This window comes from Malus domestica, chromosome 10, assembly GCF_042453785.1.
Source record: "Malus domestica chromosome 10, GDT2T_hap1".
Lineage (NCBI taxonomy): Eukaryota > Viridiplantae > Streptophyta > Magnoliopsida > Rosales > Rosaceae > Malus > Malus domestica.
In genome coordinates this window covers 22,158,078-22,176,711 of record NC_091670.1, presented here as the reverse complement: position 1 = coordinate 22,176,711, position 18,634 = coordinate 22,158,078, and the positions used below count along the sequence as shown (strand labels likewise).

Genomic DNA, 18,634 nt, shown 5'->3' with positions numbered 1-18,634 from the left:
AATCTCCATTATGCGTTAACATTCAACAATCAGAAAATATTAAGTTTAAAAGAAATTAAAGAGATGAAAAAACTAAAAAAGAATTGATTAGTCTGATGCACTCAAATCAAACCCACATTAGAATTTAACAAATTTAAAGTAATTTGAAGCGAATTTTGAAATTTATAGAGACGACTTTTGAGTTTCAGAAAGCAAAATAAGATCAAAGTCGAGTTCCAAGGACGAAGTGGAGCAAATTTTAAGTTTCAGATAATAAAATGGTAACTTTTGAATTATCGAAACTAAAGTGAGATTAAATCAAATTTTAGAGACATAGCTAAAAATAAGACATAAAAATATGGCTTGTATTAAAAAAAAAAATAGAAACTTGAGATTTTATATAATTTAAAAGGAAAAATAAACAAACAATAAAAAAAGAAAAATTCACGTTACACCAACCCTCAGAAGAAGCTATCTCATTGGGCTATAGCCTATACCGCTATGGTAGTAGTTTGCTCTAGTAAAACACAACACAAAGTAAAAACCCCCTCTCCCCTACACGCACCAACAACTTGTAGTTGTACTGTTGTACTCCTATCACCACAAGTTACAAACCATCAAACTCCCCTATCATTTTTACAAGGGATCCATTTGTGTCACTACAATGGGGCTCCGAACCACGTGCTTCCCGTCGCTCCAGTAAAGCGACCCGAACGCCGCACCTGACTCACCAAACACCACATTCCTCCTGTCCACCGCGACCGTCACTACAAAGCTCCGCTTCTTTACCGCCCCACTAAACACCAGCCTCGACGGCTTCACTGACACTGTCACCCCTTTCGGGGCCTCAATCCTAGACCCATACACCGCATTGGGTTGCCCCACATTCGTCACGCTCCGGATAAACATCTTACTCGACTTTCCCGCCCTGGAAAACACCGCGCCTATGGACGGGTAATTGAGATTCTCCGGCGCAGGCTTCTTCACCGGACAGTTGGGTTGGACCCGAGTGATGACCTGAATCACTCTTGGCCCATACCCAACTCCACAAAGAAACCGAACGTAATCATCATTGGTGATGTCATAAATAAGCCCAGGATCCATAGCCCGGCCCAAATTCAAATGACCCGCCCCCAAATCATAAGGCGTGGAGGGCTTTCCGGTTGCCTCATCGGTCATGGTCTGATTTCTGTTATCAGTCACGCTCGCCGTTGTCATCATGGCGGATCTTATGGCGGCCGGGCTCCAATCCCGGTGAGCCGACTTCAGTAAAGCCGCGGCTCCGCTCACGTGCGGAGCGGCCATGGAAGTCCCGGACAAAATGTTAAACTCGGTTTTCCTCTTGTCAGTGTCCAGACCGGTGGGTCCCACGGCGTCGGTCCAAGCGGCCAAGATGTTGACTCCAGGGGCGATCAGGTCTGGCTTCAGAATCTCCGGGCTCAGCCCGTTCGGCCCACGACCCGAGAACGAAGCCACAACCGGAGCCGGTTTGATTCCAATCACAGTCCCTTGGAAATCGAGCGTCGCCATGGGGGTCTTGGTGGAGGCCACGTAGGCCTTTATTGCGTCACCCTCGTCGGCCCCGACGGCGCAAGTGGCCAGGATATGTGCGTCGCCGACGAGACCCTCGCCGTTAGAAATTCCGTTAGCGAGGATCATTCCAACACCGCCGGCTTTCTTCACGACTAAGCCTTTGGCCACTCGAGGACTGCTCCCGCGGTCACATATTACAATTTTGCCCCTGACCTGGCGCGGGTCCAGAGAGTTCTCCATGCACAGCGAAGCAGAGAGCATGCCTGATTTCCCAGGATAAACGACAGGGTACATCTTGCCTTTGAGAGGTAATCCGGAATACAGCGACACACCGCTTAGTCTCCGGCCGTTGCCTAAAATCACAACCGCCGGGAAATTCCGATCGATGGTTCCCGCGCCCACCGTAGTAAGCCAAGGCGCGAGATTAGTCACCGACATGCCGTTTGGACCGTCGTTGCCGGCCGAGGAAGACACGAACACTCCGTGCGAAACCGCTCCGTACGATCCAATCGCAATCGGATCGAGATAATACGGAGGAGTAACACCGTCGCCGCCTCCGATTGAAATAGAAATGACATCAACGCCGTCATTAACGGCGGCGTCAAAGGCGGCCAATATATCAGAGTCGAAGCAACCAGAATCCTTCCAGCATACCTTATAAACTGCCAATCGAGCTTTTGGAGCGACTCCTTTCGCTATTCCGGCGGCGTAACCCGACATGCTCGCCTCGAAAGCGTGCCGGCCGATCGCCGTGGAGGCGGTGTGGGTACCATGACCGTCCGCATCTCTCGGCGACCGGAACTCCACCGTATCGTTGATCGGTGATATCGGACCTCCAGCATTGGCCGCCGCCTCGTGGCCCTTGATGAAGAATCGAGCTCCGATCAGCTTCCTGTTGCAGTTACTCTTCGCAAATTTAGTTCCTGTCTCGCAAACCCCCTTCCACCGCCTCGGAATCGCCCCAAGATTCTTATCCGTGAAACTGCGACGCTCCGGCCAGACGCCGGTGTCAAATACTCCGACAATGACGTCGGAGCCATAGTCCGATTCCGACCACAGCCCCCTCTGGTTCCTGAGCCCCAAAAATTGTGGGGATCGAGTAGTGTGGAGACTCCGGCGGCGGTCCTGGATCACAGCAAGCACCGAAGGGTGGTCGGAGATGGCGGAGACCTGGTCGGGAGTGAGAGAGGCGGAGAAGCCGTGGAAAACGGTGTCGTAGACGTGGAGGATCTGGGGCGGGTCGGCGAATTCGGAGGCGTACCAGTGGTAGTGGGTGGGGAAAATCGAGGGCTTGGAGTGGCGGTCAACGCGGAAAATGAAGGTCTTAAGGGTTTGATCGGCGGCCTGCGGCGCGATTTGGGCTGAGAATTTGAATAATGTGAGGAGAAAGAGGAGGGGGAGGAGAGGATTGGAGGCCATTGGAAGGGGGGCAGAGAGTGAGAGTGAAGTGGAAGAAGTGCGTGTGACCGACAGAGAAGAGGGGAGTGTTATAAGTGAGATTATTATTCTTTGTTTTGAATAATTAATCTGGAATTCTAATTAATTAATCATTTTCCCGTTTTAGTAATTTTGTTAGTTATTGTGATGGCCGGAGTGTGAGTGGATAATTTTGTCGTAGATGAGTCAGCCCATTTACTGCATGGGGCCTCGACAAAAGACAATCGACATTAGATTTTGAAATCTTTGCTACGAAAACGACGGCGTAGGGTCCTTAATTTAACGTAGGTTTCACACTTTGATTGGTGGAGTAAGCGGTGCCGTTTTGTCAGCTTAATCTGAAGGATAAAAAGAAGAAAAAGATAAAGATATTAAAGCGACGGTCCGTCAATTTTTGGGGTTTCTATTCCCATCTTTACTCCTCAATTCGAGCGAATTTAATTCTGAGTTGTGGGGATCCATAATTTCTTTTCTTTTTACTTTTCATGTGGTTATGATGTTGAATCATGACCGTTGCATAGGTGGTGATCATGATCATGATATGCCTATGGTCTGCACGAGTCCTATCACATTTTTGGGTAAAATCGACTACTTGGGGTCGAATAGTTTTGATAGCTATAAAGTGGATTGATGGGAGACGTAGTCACACCGATGTATTTACGTTAACACGGAAAGAGAAATTGACTTTGATTTATAAAAAACTAATAATGATGTAATTCAAATTCGTTTTTTACGATAATCGAATTTAAAATATTTCATTTAAATGAATATTTTTTTTTGATAAAATTTAATTTTATTAATATTTTTATAAATACAATAGACTTACATACATTTAATACACGGATAGATAATAATTATACAATTAAGACATTAATTATATGTAATTGTGATATAATAATATTAATACAATACATGTATTACCACTTAGTACTACGGTTTAATGATATTCTTTTTACTTGTAAGGAAGAGGTCTTAAGTTCAATTTTTGTCAAGACGAAGTTGAACGAAATTATTATGACAAAACTCATTGTAAAGCTTAGCTCATTCCCTCACTTACTTAGTGTAGATATTGTTTGTAGTCATTCTCGAAACTTATATTTAATTATTTTTTCTGGTATGGGGCAAATGATTGAGTTGGGACTCATCTATTTTGTATGATCCATACATGGTAATTGGGAGAGATACCTACTGTACCTACTCATGTAGAATATTCCATATGGAAATCTAATTATTATTTTTCCTTATGTTTTAGATTATTTAAATACTGTAGGAGTATAAAGATTATTGAAATTTGTTAAGGGAATTTTAGTTTTAATTTGTCATGAAAATGTTATTTCATACCAACTATTATGTGTCCCGTATTCTTGTGTGTCTTCTATTATTCTTAGTTATTTTTCCACATGGTGACATGAAAAATTAAATAAATTTACTTTCAAGGATGATAAAATTAAAAAAAAAATCTTCTGTCTTGGTCTCTCTTTTTTATTTTTATTTTTTGTCAAAGTGTTGGTCTCTAATTGCACCACTAACAAAATGGTTTAAGAATTTTGAAACTATTTGAACCTGATTTTGTACGTAGTCGACCCATATACTCTAAGTTGTTGGATGAGAGAAATATTAATAATCATGATTGGTTTCCGGATAAAGGTCAAATCAATCACATAATCAATCTAGGTTCTAAGTCCTAGTCAAAGACGCAAGAAATGGTGATAGAGTTTCGAGCGAGAATAATTTCGAATATATTCAAAGAATATGCCAAGGAATTGGAATATTATTAGAATCTAACAACTCGGCAGACTTGGCCATCACAAAATTCACCCCTACAAATAGAAACTGTTTTGCAACGTAGAAAGCCCTTTCAACTCAACAAAAAACTAAAAAAATCTCTACGAGAAACCTCATTCTACAGAAGCTTCGCTCTATGTGAAACCTTCTCACAACCCTGTACAAAAAAATACTAATTATCCCAACCCCTCCGTTAGCACATATTCAGTTCAGTTGAACATCACTAGGTTAGCAAACCAGCAACACATTCGATTTGGCTAAACATCATTGCAGTCGTAAAACTAATCGGCCTAGGAGTACCTTTAGTTCGGTTGAATAGCACTACATCTAGTTAAGTTGGCTATCTATCTAAATCTTAGAAGGCAAAAAGTTTTTGATTCTTTCACCGAAAGATGTCACTTCATTAGTTTTTTAGTGAAGTGAGGTTTTCTATGATCGGCTCGTAAGTACATTTCAAAGTTTGGCATTCAAGTCGCCGAATGACGTTTACCATAAAAACACTCATCTCCTTTGAGTATATTTGCCCTTACAGTCTGATACCAATTCAACTAACTTATATTCTCACAAATACAGTTGAAGCTATCAGAATGTGGTGCAGATCTTGAACTTCACATTGAATTAAGTAACCTTATCTTCGAGTTCTAGAACCCTAGGCCGAGAGGCATTCCTTTCTCGGCCGTAGTCGCTAAGTGCAGAAGTCAGCAGCGCGTTCGACACCACCACCACAACTACTTTACTCACCTGATCAACCTCAGTCGTGAGTTAGCATACCCGCGTTCACAACAAGTACGTAATTAGCTCAATAATTCCTCAGTCTACTGACCATGTAGAAATTATAATTTTTAGGGTCAATAAAAACTTATAGAATGTTTTTAATTAACAAGCATGAGAACTTACCGAGGATATCCAGGACATGATTAAGATAAAAAAAATACAAATAAAAATTCCAACTCATTTCGGAATGTAGTAACAATTGACGGGAGATATCCAGTGGCAAACTTATTACCATATTTCACAAATAATGCCAAGGTTTAGAAAGTCGATTAATGTAGTCAAGGTTATTTATTTACCCTTTTTTATTATTATTATTTTTTTTCATAGAACAATAGCGTTAGTGAGTTAAATAGTTAAATGCTGGGAATGACAATTAGTAGAAATCGAAACGCAAGAATGCATAGACATAATTGAATCATTTAGTTACCTAATTTTGTTTGTTAATAAGGTTATTTGAAATCATTTTCCCTTTATAAAGCTATCAAGTTATCAACCTAGCCATACACATGTATGTGATCCTCTTAGAATTTCCCGTCTCCTAACTTGCATGTTGAAATGAGAGTTGTAAAACCTTTTTCTTCTTCCAAAGAAAGTTGTAAGACTTTGGTTTAGAACTTTTTAGGAACATCAAATACAGCAAAACATAATTTAAGTTAATGACACATCAGTCAATTAATTCCATATAATCACTGACAACTAAATGATCTTCCTTTTCCTTTTCATTTTATTCTAATTTTTTTTTCTTTTTTTTTTTGGAAAACTTCTAGTTTTCTTTCTTTTAATTAAAGATATATTTGTCGATTTTCTCTCTAACTTTTATAAAGCTGTCAATTCTATCTAAACTTTAAATTTAACCAAGCACCCCATAAACTTTTATAAATAACTAATTTTCCTCTAGCGTTAGTTTTGAATTTTTTAGCCAATTTTTCATCCATCTTGGTCATGTGGACAACACATAACAACTGTATAAGGGCGAACATGTAATTTTGTTTTGGTAAATTGGACGTAGAGCCAATACTTTGCAATTGTTAATTGGACTCTCATGGCTAGTTCAAACAGTAAGTACACATAGTGAACTACCAGAAGAGAAAGAAAAAAAATAATTTGATATCCACATTAGAGATTAAGTTACTTTATTGCCCTCAAATATTTGTCATGTGACTAAAATAAATATAAAATTGGATGGAAATTTCCAAAAATCTAACATCATAGGAGAAATTGGTTAACTATTAAAATTCAAGGGGGGTAATGAGCTAAAATTAAAGTTCAGCGGAATTAGCAACTCCTAGCAAGTTCGAAGAGAAATCGACAAGTACCTCATTAATTAATCAAGATTAATTTTATTAAACCCCGTATAACCTCATTCTACATCCAACTTAAATTACAAATATAAATTGTCTTTCTTGCCCTATTATACAATTACCATCAAATAAAAGATGAAATTACCACTAAACCAAACTTAGCAATAAACTCTCATTTAATAACCAAACCCTTATCTTCATGCAATATTTTTCCTACGATTGTATTCCGACTAGAACTCTAGGACATTGTTAGAGAGAAAAATAAGCTCTTTTGAAAAGATGAATGGTGATTTTAAAGTTTTTAATCCTTCAAATATGGTATGAATCAATTTATATAGTTTCTTTTTATTGATTTCAATTATTTTCGTTTAAGTTTAGGAGCATTTTCGTACTGCCTGTAAAAATTTTGGAGTGCTGCAGTAAAAAAGAAGGTGAAAGGGGAGGCTTGGAGCAGTTATAAAAGAATCTCTGGGGCTGGAAAAGTGGTGGATATAGCCCATTTTAGAGCTCTGAGGAATCTTTGGACCTTTATAAAAGAATCTCTCACAATGAGGGACTACATCTTTTGTGCTCTATATGGGGCTATATATATTTATTTATGTAGTAATTTGATTAAGCGATGATTTATTTTACTTTATTTTATTTTTTGTGTGTTAACTTTTCTTAAGTTGATTTTTGGACATGCTATATTAAATTTTTTTTTATAAACCCTTCAACCTTAAATGTTCAAATTGTGACAAGGTTAAATTCATCACTTATGAATCGTTCGTTGGATTAAATTTCTTTATCTCAATCTCATCCGTTGTGACAACCCGTCCGTAAATTTACGTTTTTATTTATTTTAATTGAGAGAATTGACGAAAATGCCCTAGAGGCAATGACTTTGGCTTCCGTTGACCATCGTCTAGAGAAACGTATGACTTATTCTTTTAGCGTATTTGAGTAGTGCTCATTGGTATGAACACATCGGCGAAAGCCGTTTGCGAGTCCGGATTATAACAGTATAGTTATAGCCGTTCAAAGTTGTTTTTCCTTATTTTTACCTTAATCCTTTAATTAAATGAATTCCCACCAGGTGGGAATTCGACCCAATCACAAGGGAAAGGTAAGGGAACTAATTAGAAGATGAGTTAATGACCAATCAAATAAAAGAAGGTAAGGACCAATCAGAAAATGAGGGGAAGGAATGTGAGTAGCCAATCAGAAAAAGGGAGAGAAAGCTCCCAGCCTTCTTGTCGACCATACCTCTACGACATCCTATTTTTCGACGCCGATTCCGGCCAACTCCGATGGAGTTTTTTGAAACCACCACTACCATCTTGAAGCTCTCACTCCCCTCTACAAAACCCACCCAAGAACCAGCTTGATTAACCACCATACGTGGCGGTGCGAGGCCACGAAACTTGAAGAAAACCAAGGATGCTCTAGCCACCCTTTTTATTTTTCCGGTGAATTGGCAAAGCAATGGCCGATGGCATAACTTGGGTTTTGTAGCCCATCATCCCAGGAGTAAATCCCGACCAGCCTTGACCCTGTTGGACCACCGTAGGCGACGAATTGACGTTGGGAAACTTTAGACACCTGCCAGCTTTATCGGCTAAATTGACCATCTTCCGCCCACTTTTGAACTTCGTGGCAGGTATAAAACTTGTTCTTCTTGTTGAGCTCTATCTTCCTGTAAATTTTAGTAGAATTTGGAGTTAGTCGAAAAAGTGGGTTTTCAGTCGCCGGAAATCGCCGAGTGGGTCGAGACCCGACCTGCCCATCCTAGGTTAATTTGGATGCTTTGATTCCATATTTGACACCTAATTGACGGAATTCCATTGTTTGAATATAATTTCGTTAAGGTCCGCCACTTGATCCTTATATGAATCGACGATCTGACCGTTGGATCGTCACCAAACCTTAATACATTATAGTACCTAATATTTAATAATCATTGGAGCTTACGGATCAGGAATTCACGTACGGATCTTCTCGAATTGGATTTGTAAGTTCGTAAAATAAAACGTCAGCCGTAACTTAATTTTGACAATTGACGGAAATCCGACCGTCGGATCGTGATAAGATTTTAATATGTTATTCTAGAAGTATAATGTGGATCTCTAGAAGTTATGGATTAGAAATCCGAGGTGCGGACCTTCCAGATTGAGTTATGTAGGGTTATGGACCTTACCATCGACCTTTGATTGACGGTTGACTTTTGGTCAACGAGTTACAAATCATTCTATAACGTCTTTGGGGATATGTTCTATGTAAGTTACGTGTTCTATCGATAAGAACTCTGAGACATGATTTGATAATTGTTATAGGCGACAATGGTTCGTGATGTCTCGATATTCGAGTTAGAGAGTTGTAGCTTGGACCTCAGGTGAGTTGGTCTTTTCCTTTTTATCGTATATATATAATTGATAATTCTACATGTGTGTAAATACGGGAATTCCTGCGATGAATGAGACAAGAACACGTGTACAAAATAATATTTTGTATTAATGATTTAAGGGTTACAATCTCTTCTACAAATTTAGCCTCTGATTCTATCTTTGTAATGGGTAGATTTGATGTTGTTGATCCAAAGGGTCGTCGGGGCTTGATCTTTAGGATGAACGGATGATGAATGATGAACACTTTCTTCAAGGGCCGTCGGGGCTTGATCTTGAATTAGTGGAAGTTTCTTCAAGGGCCATTGGGGCTTGATCTTGAAGGAGGATTTTGACGAAGAACGAAGAGGGCTTTCTTGATTTCTTCGGGATTTGCTTGAGAGCTTTAGAGTTTCGAGACTTCAAAGCTTTGGTGTGGTATGAATTCTCTAATTTGGAAGTAGAGAAAATGTATGTGAATTTCCCCTTTGCTTGATGGAGAAGCCTATTTATAGGTTTTGAGAATGAATCACCACCATCCATTTGTTTGGTGAAGTAAGTGGATGTTGTAGGTGGGATGAGTATATGATGTATGTGAAATGAGTGTATGATGTTGGTGAAATAAATGGGGGGTTGTAATTTTAATACAATTGTCAATACTTATTGCACCGAAATTTCGATGTCTACAATGTGCTTTTAAATTGATTTATGCATATATATATATATATGTGTGTGTGTGTGTGTGTGTGTGTGTGTGTGTGTGTGTGTGTGTGTGTATGTGTGTGTGTATGTGTGTGTGTATATATATATATTCTAAAATACTATGATATGGTTGAGTTTTAGATTGCATCATGGCATATCCATATGCATATTACTTACATACAATTACTGTGAATGCTTTGAAGTGCTAAGGTGAACGTGGGACGTGCAGGTAAGTTCATGTGAGTTTATTGTGTAATTTGAAATGGTTGAGTTATGACATGTCTAGATTTGTGTTATATGCAACTCCGACACTGTCGTACAGGTTGCAATAATAGGCAACTCCGACACTGTCGTACATGTTGCAATAATAGACAACTCCGATACTGTCGTACATGTTGCAATAATAGGCAACTCCGACATTGTCGTATAGGTTGCCTATGAGTTGTACAAGTTGCATTAGGCAACTCCGGCTCATGTGTTATCATAGATGGATTTATGAGTCGTATAGGTTGCATTAGGCAACTTCGACTCATGTGTTATCATAGATGGATTTATGAGTCGTACAGGTTGCATTAGGCAACTCCAACTCGTGTGTCAGCATAGATTGATGAGCACCTGATTTTAGTATGCTACTGCTGATATGTAATGATTTGGAATATTTACGGATTTACTGTTGATTTACATTTGATTTCATACTTATACGTGGTATGATTTTTTGGAAACTATATGGGTTTTACAACGAGGGGTTATAACATTTTAGGTCTTTATTAAAACTTTATTTTCAGACCCACTCACCCTTATTTTGTTTTCACCCCTCCAGGTTTTAATAGCTGCGATTTCTTATTGACGAGGATTCGTGGCAAATCTTGGGATTGGAGATTACCTTCGATGGTATGATTCTCAATCCACTCTACTGTACTTACTTATGCTCTGACATCACGCGTGAAATGGGTTCATTTCCGCTCACAACGCACTCTCGTATTTAGGCACTTTTAGGTTTAAATTTATTCACATATTCCACATCACTACACTTTATGGCTTCGTCACCTCCAGGTGTTGGCCAGCACAACTTGATTTGGAGTCCTAGTGGACAATCCGGGTCAGGATGTGTCATCCGTTGAAAGAAACAAACCCCCACTTTGCCCTCTGAAATAATGTGAATTTTCACGTATAACACAACAATTTACCTAGCATCAATTGGTAAATTAGTATCAAACAATTTAGAAAAAAAAATTATTTGAAAATTTCACCCAACAATGCCCATGAACGTTAAATCAATTTGAAATTTTAATTCTTATGGAATTTAAAACAATCATTAATTAGCAAATTGCAAGAAAAATAAGTAAGGAAAAATAATTAAAAAATAATAAAATGAGAGTATAAGTGTGTTCGCAAGTGGAGGGAGAGTGATAGAATTTTGCTCACATGGGTTTCTACTTTTTTTGTGGGACCCGCTTTTTTTGGGGTTAGATGTAGCCCGATTTTATGCTACCCAAAAAATGAAGTTGCTAGCCCCAGTGGTAGATCTAGCCCCATTTTCTGGCTTATTGGGATGAAATTTCTTGCTAAGGCTAGAAATGTGGTAATCTCATGGAGGATAAAGCCCACATAGGGGATGCTCTAAAGTTGAGATTAGAGACGAACTAGCATATGAGATTTGAAGACATGCATGCCGAAATGAAATAACTTATCTTTCCGCATGTGAGTGGGGTTGGAACACAGATCCTCTTCCGATCTGTGCAATTGGAGCCCAGGGATCAATAGATCCGGGCTATTGAAATTTGATCAAACGGTTATAATTATTATAACTTTTAAAGAGGCCCCTATTTGTAACCGTTGGATCAAATTTCAATGACCCGAATCCATTGATTCCCAAGCTCCGGTTGCATAGATCCGGAGAGGATCTGTGATCGTGGGGTTGTACCATCTGCTATATCGCTTTTTTACTGACACTGTCACCTTATCTTTCGGAACTGGATCCCCTCATGAGCTTAGGAGGCTGACCCTCATGAGCAAATGATCCGATCGTTGAAATTTGATCCAACGACTACAAACAGGGAGCCCCTCTAAAAGTTATAATAATTGCAGCCATTAGATCAAATTTCAACGGCCCGTATGATTTGCTCAAAAGGCTCAGCCCTCTAAACTCAGGAGGGATCCAGTTCCTTATCCTTCATCCAACGGTTTATATCGAGATCATCATTGACTGGGCCACTGTTCGGCAACTAGACACGCCGCACGCAAAGCATCGCGTGGCGGACGCCTGATCAACACTTTATCATTTCAGTCTTGTCCCCATACCAGTGGGTCTGCAAGCTCAATGTCTGACTGCTGATGATGACATCATCTGACAGTTTTTTGTTATTAGTTGGGGAGGCAGATTATCTGCCCTCCTGTTACCGTGCCCTTCCCATCCCCTCCCCATCCCCTCCTATTTGTGTGGTCACGGTTAAGCCACGTCAACATTTTATATTTCTATTGCTTTTTGTTTTATTATCTCTATTAACAAATTAATATAAAATGTTGATATGATTTATCTGTGACCGCACAAATAGGAGGGAATGAGAAGGGTACGGTAACAGGAGGGCAGACAATCTGCCTCCATTAGCTGGAAAGTTTTTGTCTGCTGTTGGACGGACACTGTATGATGAGAATCCGAGTTTCTGGTTTTGAACGCCTTATAAACTCAATCAAAGCCGTAATTAGTACCGGTTCTTGTAATTGGGCTGAACCCTAAGAGGCCCAAATTTAAAAGTTTTGTGCTGTACCGTTTCATTTGAGGAAGTTGGTCGTTCTGCTAGGTTTTGGCTTCAAACGCTAGAATCTATGGAACATGGAAGACAAGGACAAGTGACATTTTAGGGGAGTTTAATCTTGGGTTGTCTGTTTAAATTCACTTTTGTTTTTGGGTTTATTGTGTTAGGGTTTTTTAATTTTTTGGCAGCTGACGAACAATGCTTCTGGGTTTGCAATTTGAGTTTTGGGTTTGTATTGATAATTTGGACTTTGATTTGGTGTTGTAGTTTGGGGCTTTTTTGTAATATCTCGTAAAGTAATCTTCGTTTGTTATTGTTCATTGGGTAGGGCCTATGAATATTGGGCTATGCTCATTCCTCCAAACCTTGCTCTGGACTTTTGCAATTTATTCATGAATAGTGTTATTCACATATTTTTTTTTGCTTCTCACATACTTCTGTTCATTTTTGTCTATGATATTTTTCATTTCATTCGATCTGATAGCCGAAAATCGAGCGGGGTGTGAGAGAGGTAAAAATAGATGTGTGAATAGCACCACCCTTTATTCAATTGTGCATCTATCCTTTTACTTTGGTTTCTTTTTAAAATCTAAAATCACGTTAGTTTGATCAATTTTCAATATGAAATCAGGATTTGTCATTGCATTTCCGACTTGTTAAGCAAGTTCCCACCTATCCACTAGGAAATGCAATGATATTTACCTTGCTAATAATTTGCGGTTAAGGTGATAAGGTTCTAAGGGAATGACAAAAAAATTAAAATAATACGTAAACTAAATTTATTATATTAACCTTGGATAACCAATCGCACGTGTTATTGTTATGGTGGGAAGTATCTTTATTTTCAACTCACTGATTCATGAGCTAAAGACATTTTCTCCTTCTCTTAGTGTAGTTTATAGTAGTAATATTGCTTGTAATAAAAGAAAACTCTCGAGAATGAAATTAACCGATGTGACAGTTTCTTGTTTGATAAGGTTTAATGCAAATTTCTTTACGCAAGAACTAGGCCCCAATGCATAATTATCCTCATACCAAACCCATAATTTCAACTAGAAAACCGTACAGAAAGAAAGAAACCAAATGAATACTAGCATCCTAACTTCACGTAGAAGGTCATGATTGATCTGTTAGCATAGCAGTTGGCACATACAAGGCATGCCACTCAAATAATTGTGGTGTGATTCTGGTGGTTGCATCAGCCCAAAGATATCATGCAAAAATGTAGTAAACCAATCGATGAACGCGCACAGAAATTATTAACATGATAACAAAAGAGGAGGGGAAGGTGGTAACAACTAACAACCAACAAGAGTATGAGAAGATAAAAGTTAATAAGAAGATGGCAAAACATGACCTGAAATCATGAATGCCCTACTTCTGTTTGCTTCGTCCTTGTTAGGAAATGTGGATCAAATATAATCGTCCCACGTCGCTCGCACCTAAATGCGTCGACGGGACTGATCAACTTTATATCCAAGAGCTCAAAGATGCAGCCCCAATAGCAGCATACAGCTCTTTTGAGATAAAACTTCCTACTTGAATGGTCACCCGAGTTAGGGCTGGTTTGGTATTGCTGTGCTTTGAAAAAAAGCTGCTGTGAGAATAAGCGGCTGTGCTGTGAGAATAAGCGGCTGTAAAATAAATCAGCAGAGTGTTTAGTAAACTTTTTTGTAAAAGTGCTTTTGGAAAAAAAAGCAGTCTGATAGTGGGTCTTTTCATTAAAGGAGCAATGTAGCTCCATGTGCTTTGAAAAAAAGCCAGTTTTCCAAAGCTGCAAATAGCAGCTTCAGCTTTTTCCTTTGATTTCAGCTTATTCTCACAGCAGCTTCCAAAATAAGCCCTTTTTTTTTTCAGTTTACCAAACACCTAAAACCCTCACAGCTTTTTTTCATGGGTGTTTTTTTTTTAAGCACCTCACTCCCAAACCACCCCTTACTCTCGTGCATTACATCCGGGTCATGCGCACAACCCGCATACGCATGGGAGAATTTTCACTCTCTACCTTATGTCGAAATCAATTTGATATTTTTCTTGAAACTTTTTGATTCAAGGTAGGAGATTTATTGTGCTTAATTGTTAGTGTTGAGGAAAAGGGCGATCGGTAGAGATAGAACTTACACCAGAATGCATAGATATGATTGTTTTCTACCACTATTGTAAAATGCCATCTGCCCCAACAAGCATTCTTTGAACTACTTGAAATTACGCAATGACATTCTATTTTCTCCTACAAAATTTCAAGTGATATTGGAAGATAGGGGATTCAAACACGACTTAAGTTTATTAGTGGTAATTGAGCAGATTAATTGCCCAACTATACAAAGCCCACTTTTAACAAGAGTTCAAAAATATCTAAAGGCCCAACAATGACCAAAATTAATGGGATATGATTTTCATCCACATTTTAAAAAATTTCATTTAGGGTTATTAAATTAAATAAATCAAAGGCGAATTTGATTCTTACCAAAGATGAATTTGAACCATATTATAACTAACTCCTTGTGAGGCTAAGCTCCCCTCATTCTATTTAGTGTAAATAATATCTTTTGTTCAAAAAATAAAAAATTAAATAAATCAAATGAAAACAAGAAAGTTGATTAAACAAAAATGTGAAAGAGAAAAATGTATTTATTTTTTAAACCAACTAGAAAGGTAAACAGTCATAGGCAAGGAACAGAGCAGGAGACATTTTTGCCCTTTTTGTGGTCCGCTTAATCTCTTCAGCGAAATGGATATTTTATTGAAAATTTGTTAAAATTTATACTTAGGTGTATTTGTCCCGATACTATCACGATACTATATTGGGAGTTGTTAAGAAACTCTCTTAAAAGTAAATTTTTTTGTGTATTTTTTACTATCTCATGATTTTGGTACAACGTTTTATAATGTTGGAATGAAAATTGATGTTAAACTGTAAGGTAACAAATAATCTATCAAGACTCATACTTTTTAAAGAATTTCTTTAGCATTTATCTATTATTTTAGATCTACCATGGATTTGTCTTTAGGTCCACTCCTTCAATTAAAAAGATTTTACTCATAGAGTAAAATTCCTCTTTCGTTGTCATATTGATGTGAAGGTACTACTTTAATCGTGTACCTCAATAATAAATTATTTCGGATAAGTTTAGACTTACCTATCAAAATTAATCAAAGTGCGAGTCGAATCATTAGTCAATTTTGTGGGCAACCCACACAGGTGATTTACATTGAAAATCGCCACACGATTTCCAACAGTTTTCTTCTTTAATCCCCTACCTGTATTTTTTTTTAAAATAAACGATATCATCCGTACGAGTAGAAAGTGAGCTAAATATCACAATAGACTAACAATAATATGGTTTAAATTCAATTATCCATACTAAAATAGTAGGAGGTGAGCTAAACTTCATAATAGACTAAGAATAATATGATTTAAATTCGTTTCTGATGAGGATGGAACCTAAGATCTCTCTTTTACTTGTATTAAATTGCAAAAATTTGTATGAAAAAGAAAAGAAAAAAGTGAACGGACGGTTTGACCTACCAACCACACCACCTTCTTTAACAAAGTGAAAGGTCATTTTTGCCAAAGTCAAATATATATCAAAGCACTAAGAGAGGCACATTCCAACATTCATTTGAAGGTTAGGGTTTAAGATCTTACATGAAGAGAGAGATTCCTCGTTAATTAGCACACAATTATTATTACAAATTAGATGAATAACTTACATTAGTGCCAAAAATCTAATTAAGAGAAGGGGAACAATGAAGATTCCACCAAGAAGAAACAAGAAAGAAAACCCATGTGGCTGGAGTTATTAATTTAAAGTAAGATTCCAGAACATGATTAAGCTGCTCTAATCACACTTATTTAGCCCTGTCCTTGATCACATCCATCCCCATCTCGGTCGGATCGGTCGCCTGAAGTTCATAGCTGATGCCATCTAAAACTCTCCTCAGCCCAGCTTTGGAGGTTGCATATAGTATTTTTGCCCTAATCCTTGATTCACTTGGTGACCTGCATCAACCCAATTTCACATCACCTTCAAATTCTCCTTATACTTACCACACAAGATGCTCCTAAATATACGTATGAAATGGGGAAGTGATGCTCGAGAAGTGATTTCCACACTCTCGTTTTGTCACACGGACCTTCCCGTGTTTTTTTCACCTTTTAGATTGAATGAATCAAATGACAATAAAAAAAACATAAACAAAGGAAGGAGTGCAGACAAGAAAACCGGCGTGACAATCACTACCCTTCAAAAACATGGTAAGAGTTTTATTTTTATTTTTATTTTTTTTCAACAACTGTCGGCCGAGATATTTGAACTGAGACATCCGGTAAAGATTGAATGTCCTTTACCAATTAGTTACGTGCAAAAATTGTTCTTTTGATGTGACAAGTGAGCAGATGATATTTTATACGAAACCAAAATTAGGCGTGGGAAAAACCATCGAAAAAGAAAACCATGTACCAATTGACCATGATGGATGAAGATGCACCAAATCGGGTATTCCAAACTGGTCACAAATATTCCAACTTACCCAAAACATGGCCCCCCCCCCCCCCCCCCCCCCCAATTAATACAGAATTCCCATGATTAGCATGATTAATTACCAACCACTTAATCTTAATTCTTAATCAGACATGGAAAAGTAAAGAAATTAGAAGAAGGGAAGTGATTAATTACTGACCAAGCAATGAAGAAGAGTTTGCTCTTCCTGCAGTTATCAACAGTGACAAAATCAAAATCAAAGACTGCATATCTGCAATCATCTTTGGGCAAGGAGGCCGCCAGATCATCGTAGTTTTCCGCTGGCCCACCAACTTTGTCAACGGTCACCAGCCTCGATCCCTCATCAATTTTGAAAACTATGTACCTGTGAACTTTCTTCCATTTCATCTCCATGAATGAGTTCTTGCATTCATCAGTCACCCACATCCCAGTTGTAGCCTATCATCGTCAAATTCAACTAAGTATAAACATAAACATATACATAAATATGAAAATAAAGACAAAAAATTGCTCGCAAGCGCACGAATCGATTGAATGACATAAAGGAATTGAGAAAGTTACCATCTTGAAAGCCATTGCCATGGTTGCTGAAATTTGAAGGGAGGGTTTTGAATCCGGTGAGACTTCTTAAGGCTGAGTCCTCAAAGTGGTGCTTTGCTTTCCTCTTTATATAACGATTGGGATTGCTGAGATGTCCTTTAATCATTAATGTTGGCTGATATTACAACTTTGCCCTTGCTTACCTTAGATCTGTGCCTGTAGTTGTACCGTAAAATCTCCATTTCAATGACCAAATTGCCCCCCCTAATCAGTATATTTAGTTTGTCGTTGCGTTCGTGACCCTCGGGCTCTTGTCTCCCCTTCCACTTTCACTTTTGAGTTTTTTTTTTCTTTTTTTCCACAATGTGGTAATTTGCACCCAAAGGATTGTATGCAACTTTGTATTTTAACCAATCATAAATTTTTTATTTTATTTTAGGATTTATTAGAGGATTGTAACGATACAGAGAAGATTAGTACAATGTTACTTAGTGACGATTAAGTAAAATACTAATTTGTATAGATTAGTATAGTGTTAGCTAGAGAATATTAGTATAGTGTTAACTGGGAACTCTAAGGTCATCACAGATGCTATTGATTGTAAAATCTCTAATGAGATAACAGAGAGCTCAACATCCCCTTCACCATTGAGGAGGTGAAGGATGCCCTCTTTCAGATGTAACCGTCCACTTCTCCGGGGCCGGATGGCATGCCCCTCTGTTCTTCTAGAAATATTGGGCGATTGTCGGTGACGATGTTTCCAATGCTATCATCTACTTTTTGGAATCTGGTCGAATCCTTTGCAAGATTAATTTTACCCATATCACTTTGATTCCCAAACAGTTTCGGCCTTTTGAGATGTCCAAACTCCATCCTATAAGTTATGCAATGTTCTTTACAAAATTGCCTCAAAGATGTTGGTTAATTGCATGAAGGTCACTATGCCGAGTATCATCTCCCTA

General features: G+C 38.3%; 2 protein-coding genes across 2 annotated transcripts; both read right to left on the bottom strand.

Moving 5' to 3' along the window:
• Positions 1-360: 360 nt before the first annotated feature.
• On the bottom strand, positions 361-3,132 carry LOC103426996 (subtilisin-like protease SBT1.6). Its single transcript, XM_008365073.4, has one exon. It carries the CDS (start codon positions 2,929-2,931, stop codon positions 616-618), a length of 2,316 nt encoding a protein of 771 aa, XP_008363295.1. The 5' UTR covers positions 2,932-3,132; the 3' UTR covers positions 361-615.
• A 13,157-nt stretch (positions 3,133-16,289) lies between these two features.
• LOC114827634 (actin-depolymerizing factor 5-like) lies at positions 16,290-17,848 on the bottom strand. Its single transcript, XM_029109744.2, has 3 exons — positions 17,694-17,848; positions 17,311-17,570; positions 16,290-16,630 (listed from the first exon to the last, which is right to left on the bottom strand). Exons 1-3 carry the CDS (start codon positions 17,712-17,714, stop codon positions 16,480-16,482), a joined length of 432 nt encoding a protein of 143 aa, XP_028965577.1. The 5' UTR covers positions 17,715-17,848; the 3' UTR covers positions 16,290-16,479.
• Positions 17,849-18,634: the final 786 nt, after the last annotated feature.

What these genes read in the sequence shown, in the direction of transcription:
- LOC103426996 (XM_008365073.4), bottom strand. Translation starts at nt 2,931, where the DNA reads ATGGCCTCCAATCCTCTCCTCCCCCTCCTCTTTCTCCTCACATTATTC.
- LOC114827634 (XM_029109744.2), bottom strand. Translation starts at nt 17,714, where the DNA reads ATGGCAATGGCTTTCAAGATG. An exon ending in TGGCAATGGCTTTCAAGATG is followed by an intron (nt 17,571 to 17,693) that starts GTAACTTTCTCA and finishes TGACGATGATAG; the next exon opens with GCTACAACTGGGATGTGGGT. An exon ending in AAACTCTTCTTCATTGCTTG is followed by an intron (nt 16,631 to 17,310) that starts GTCAGTAATTAA and finishes GGGTTGATGCAG; the next exon opens with GTCACCAAGTGAATCAAGGA.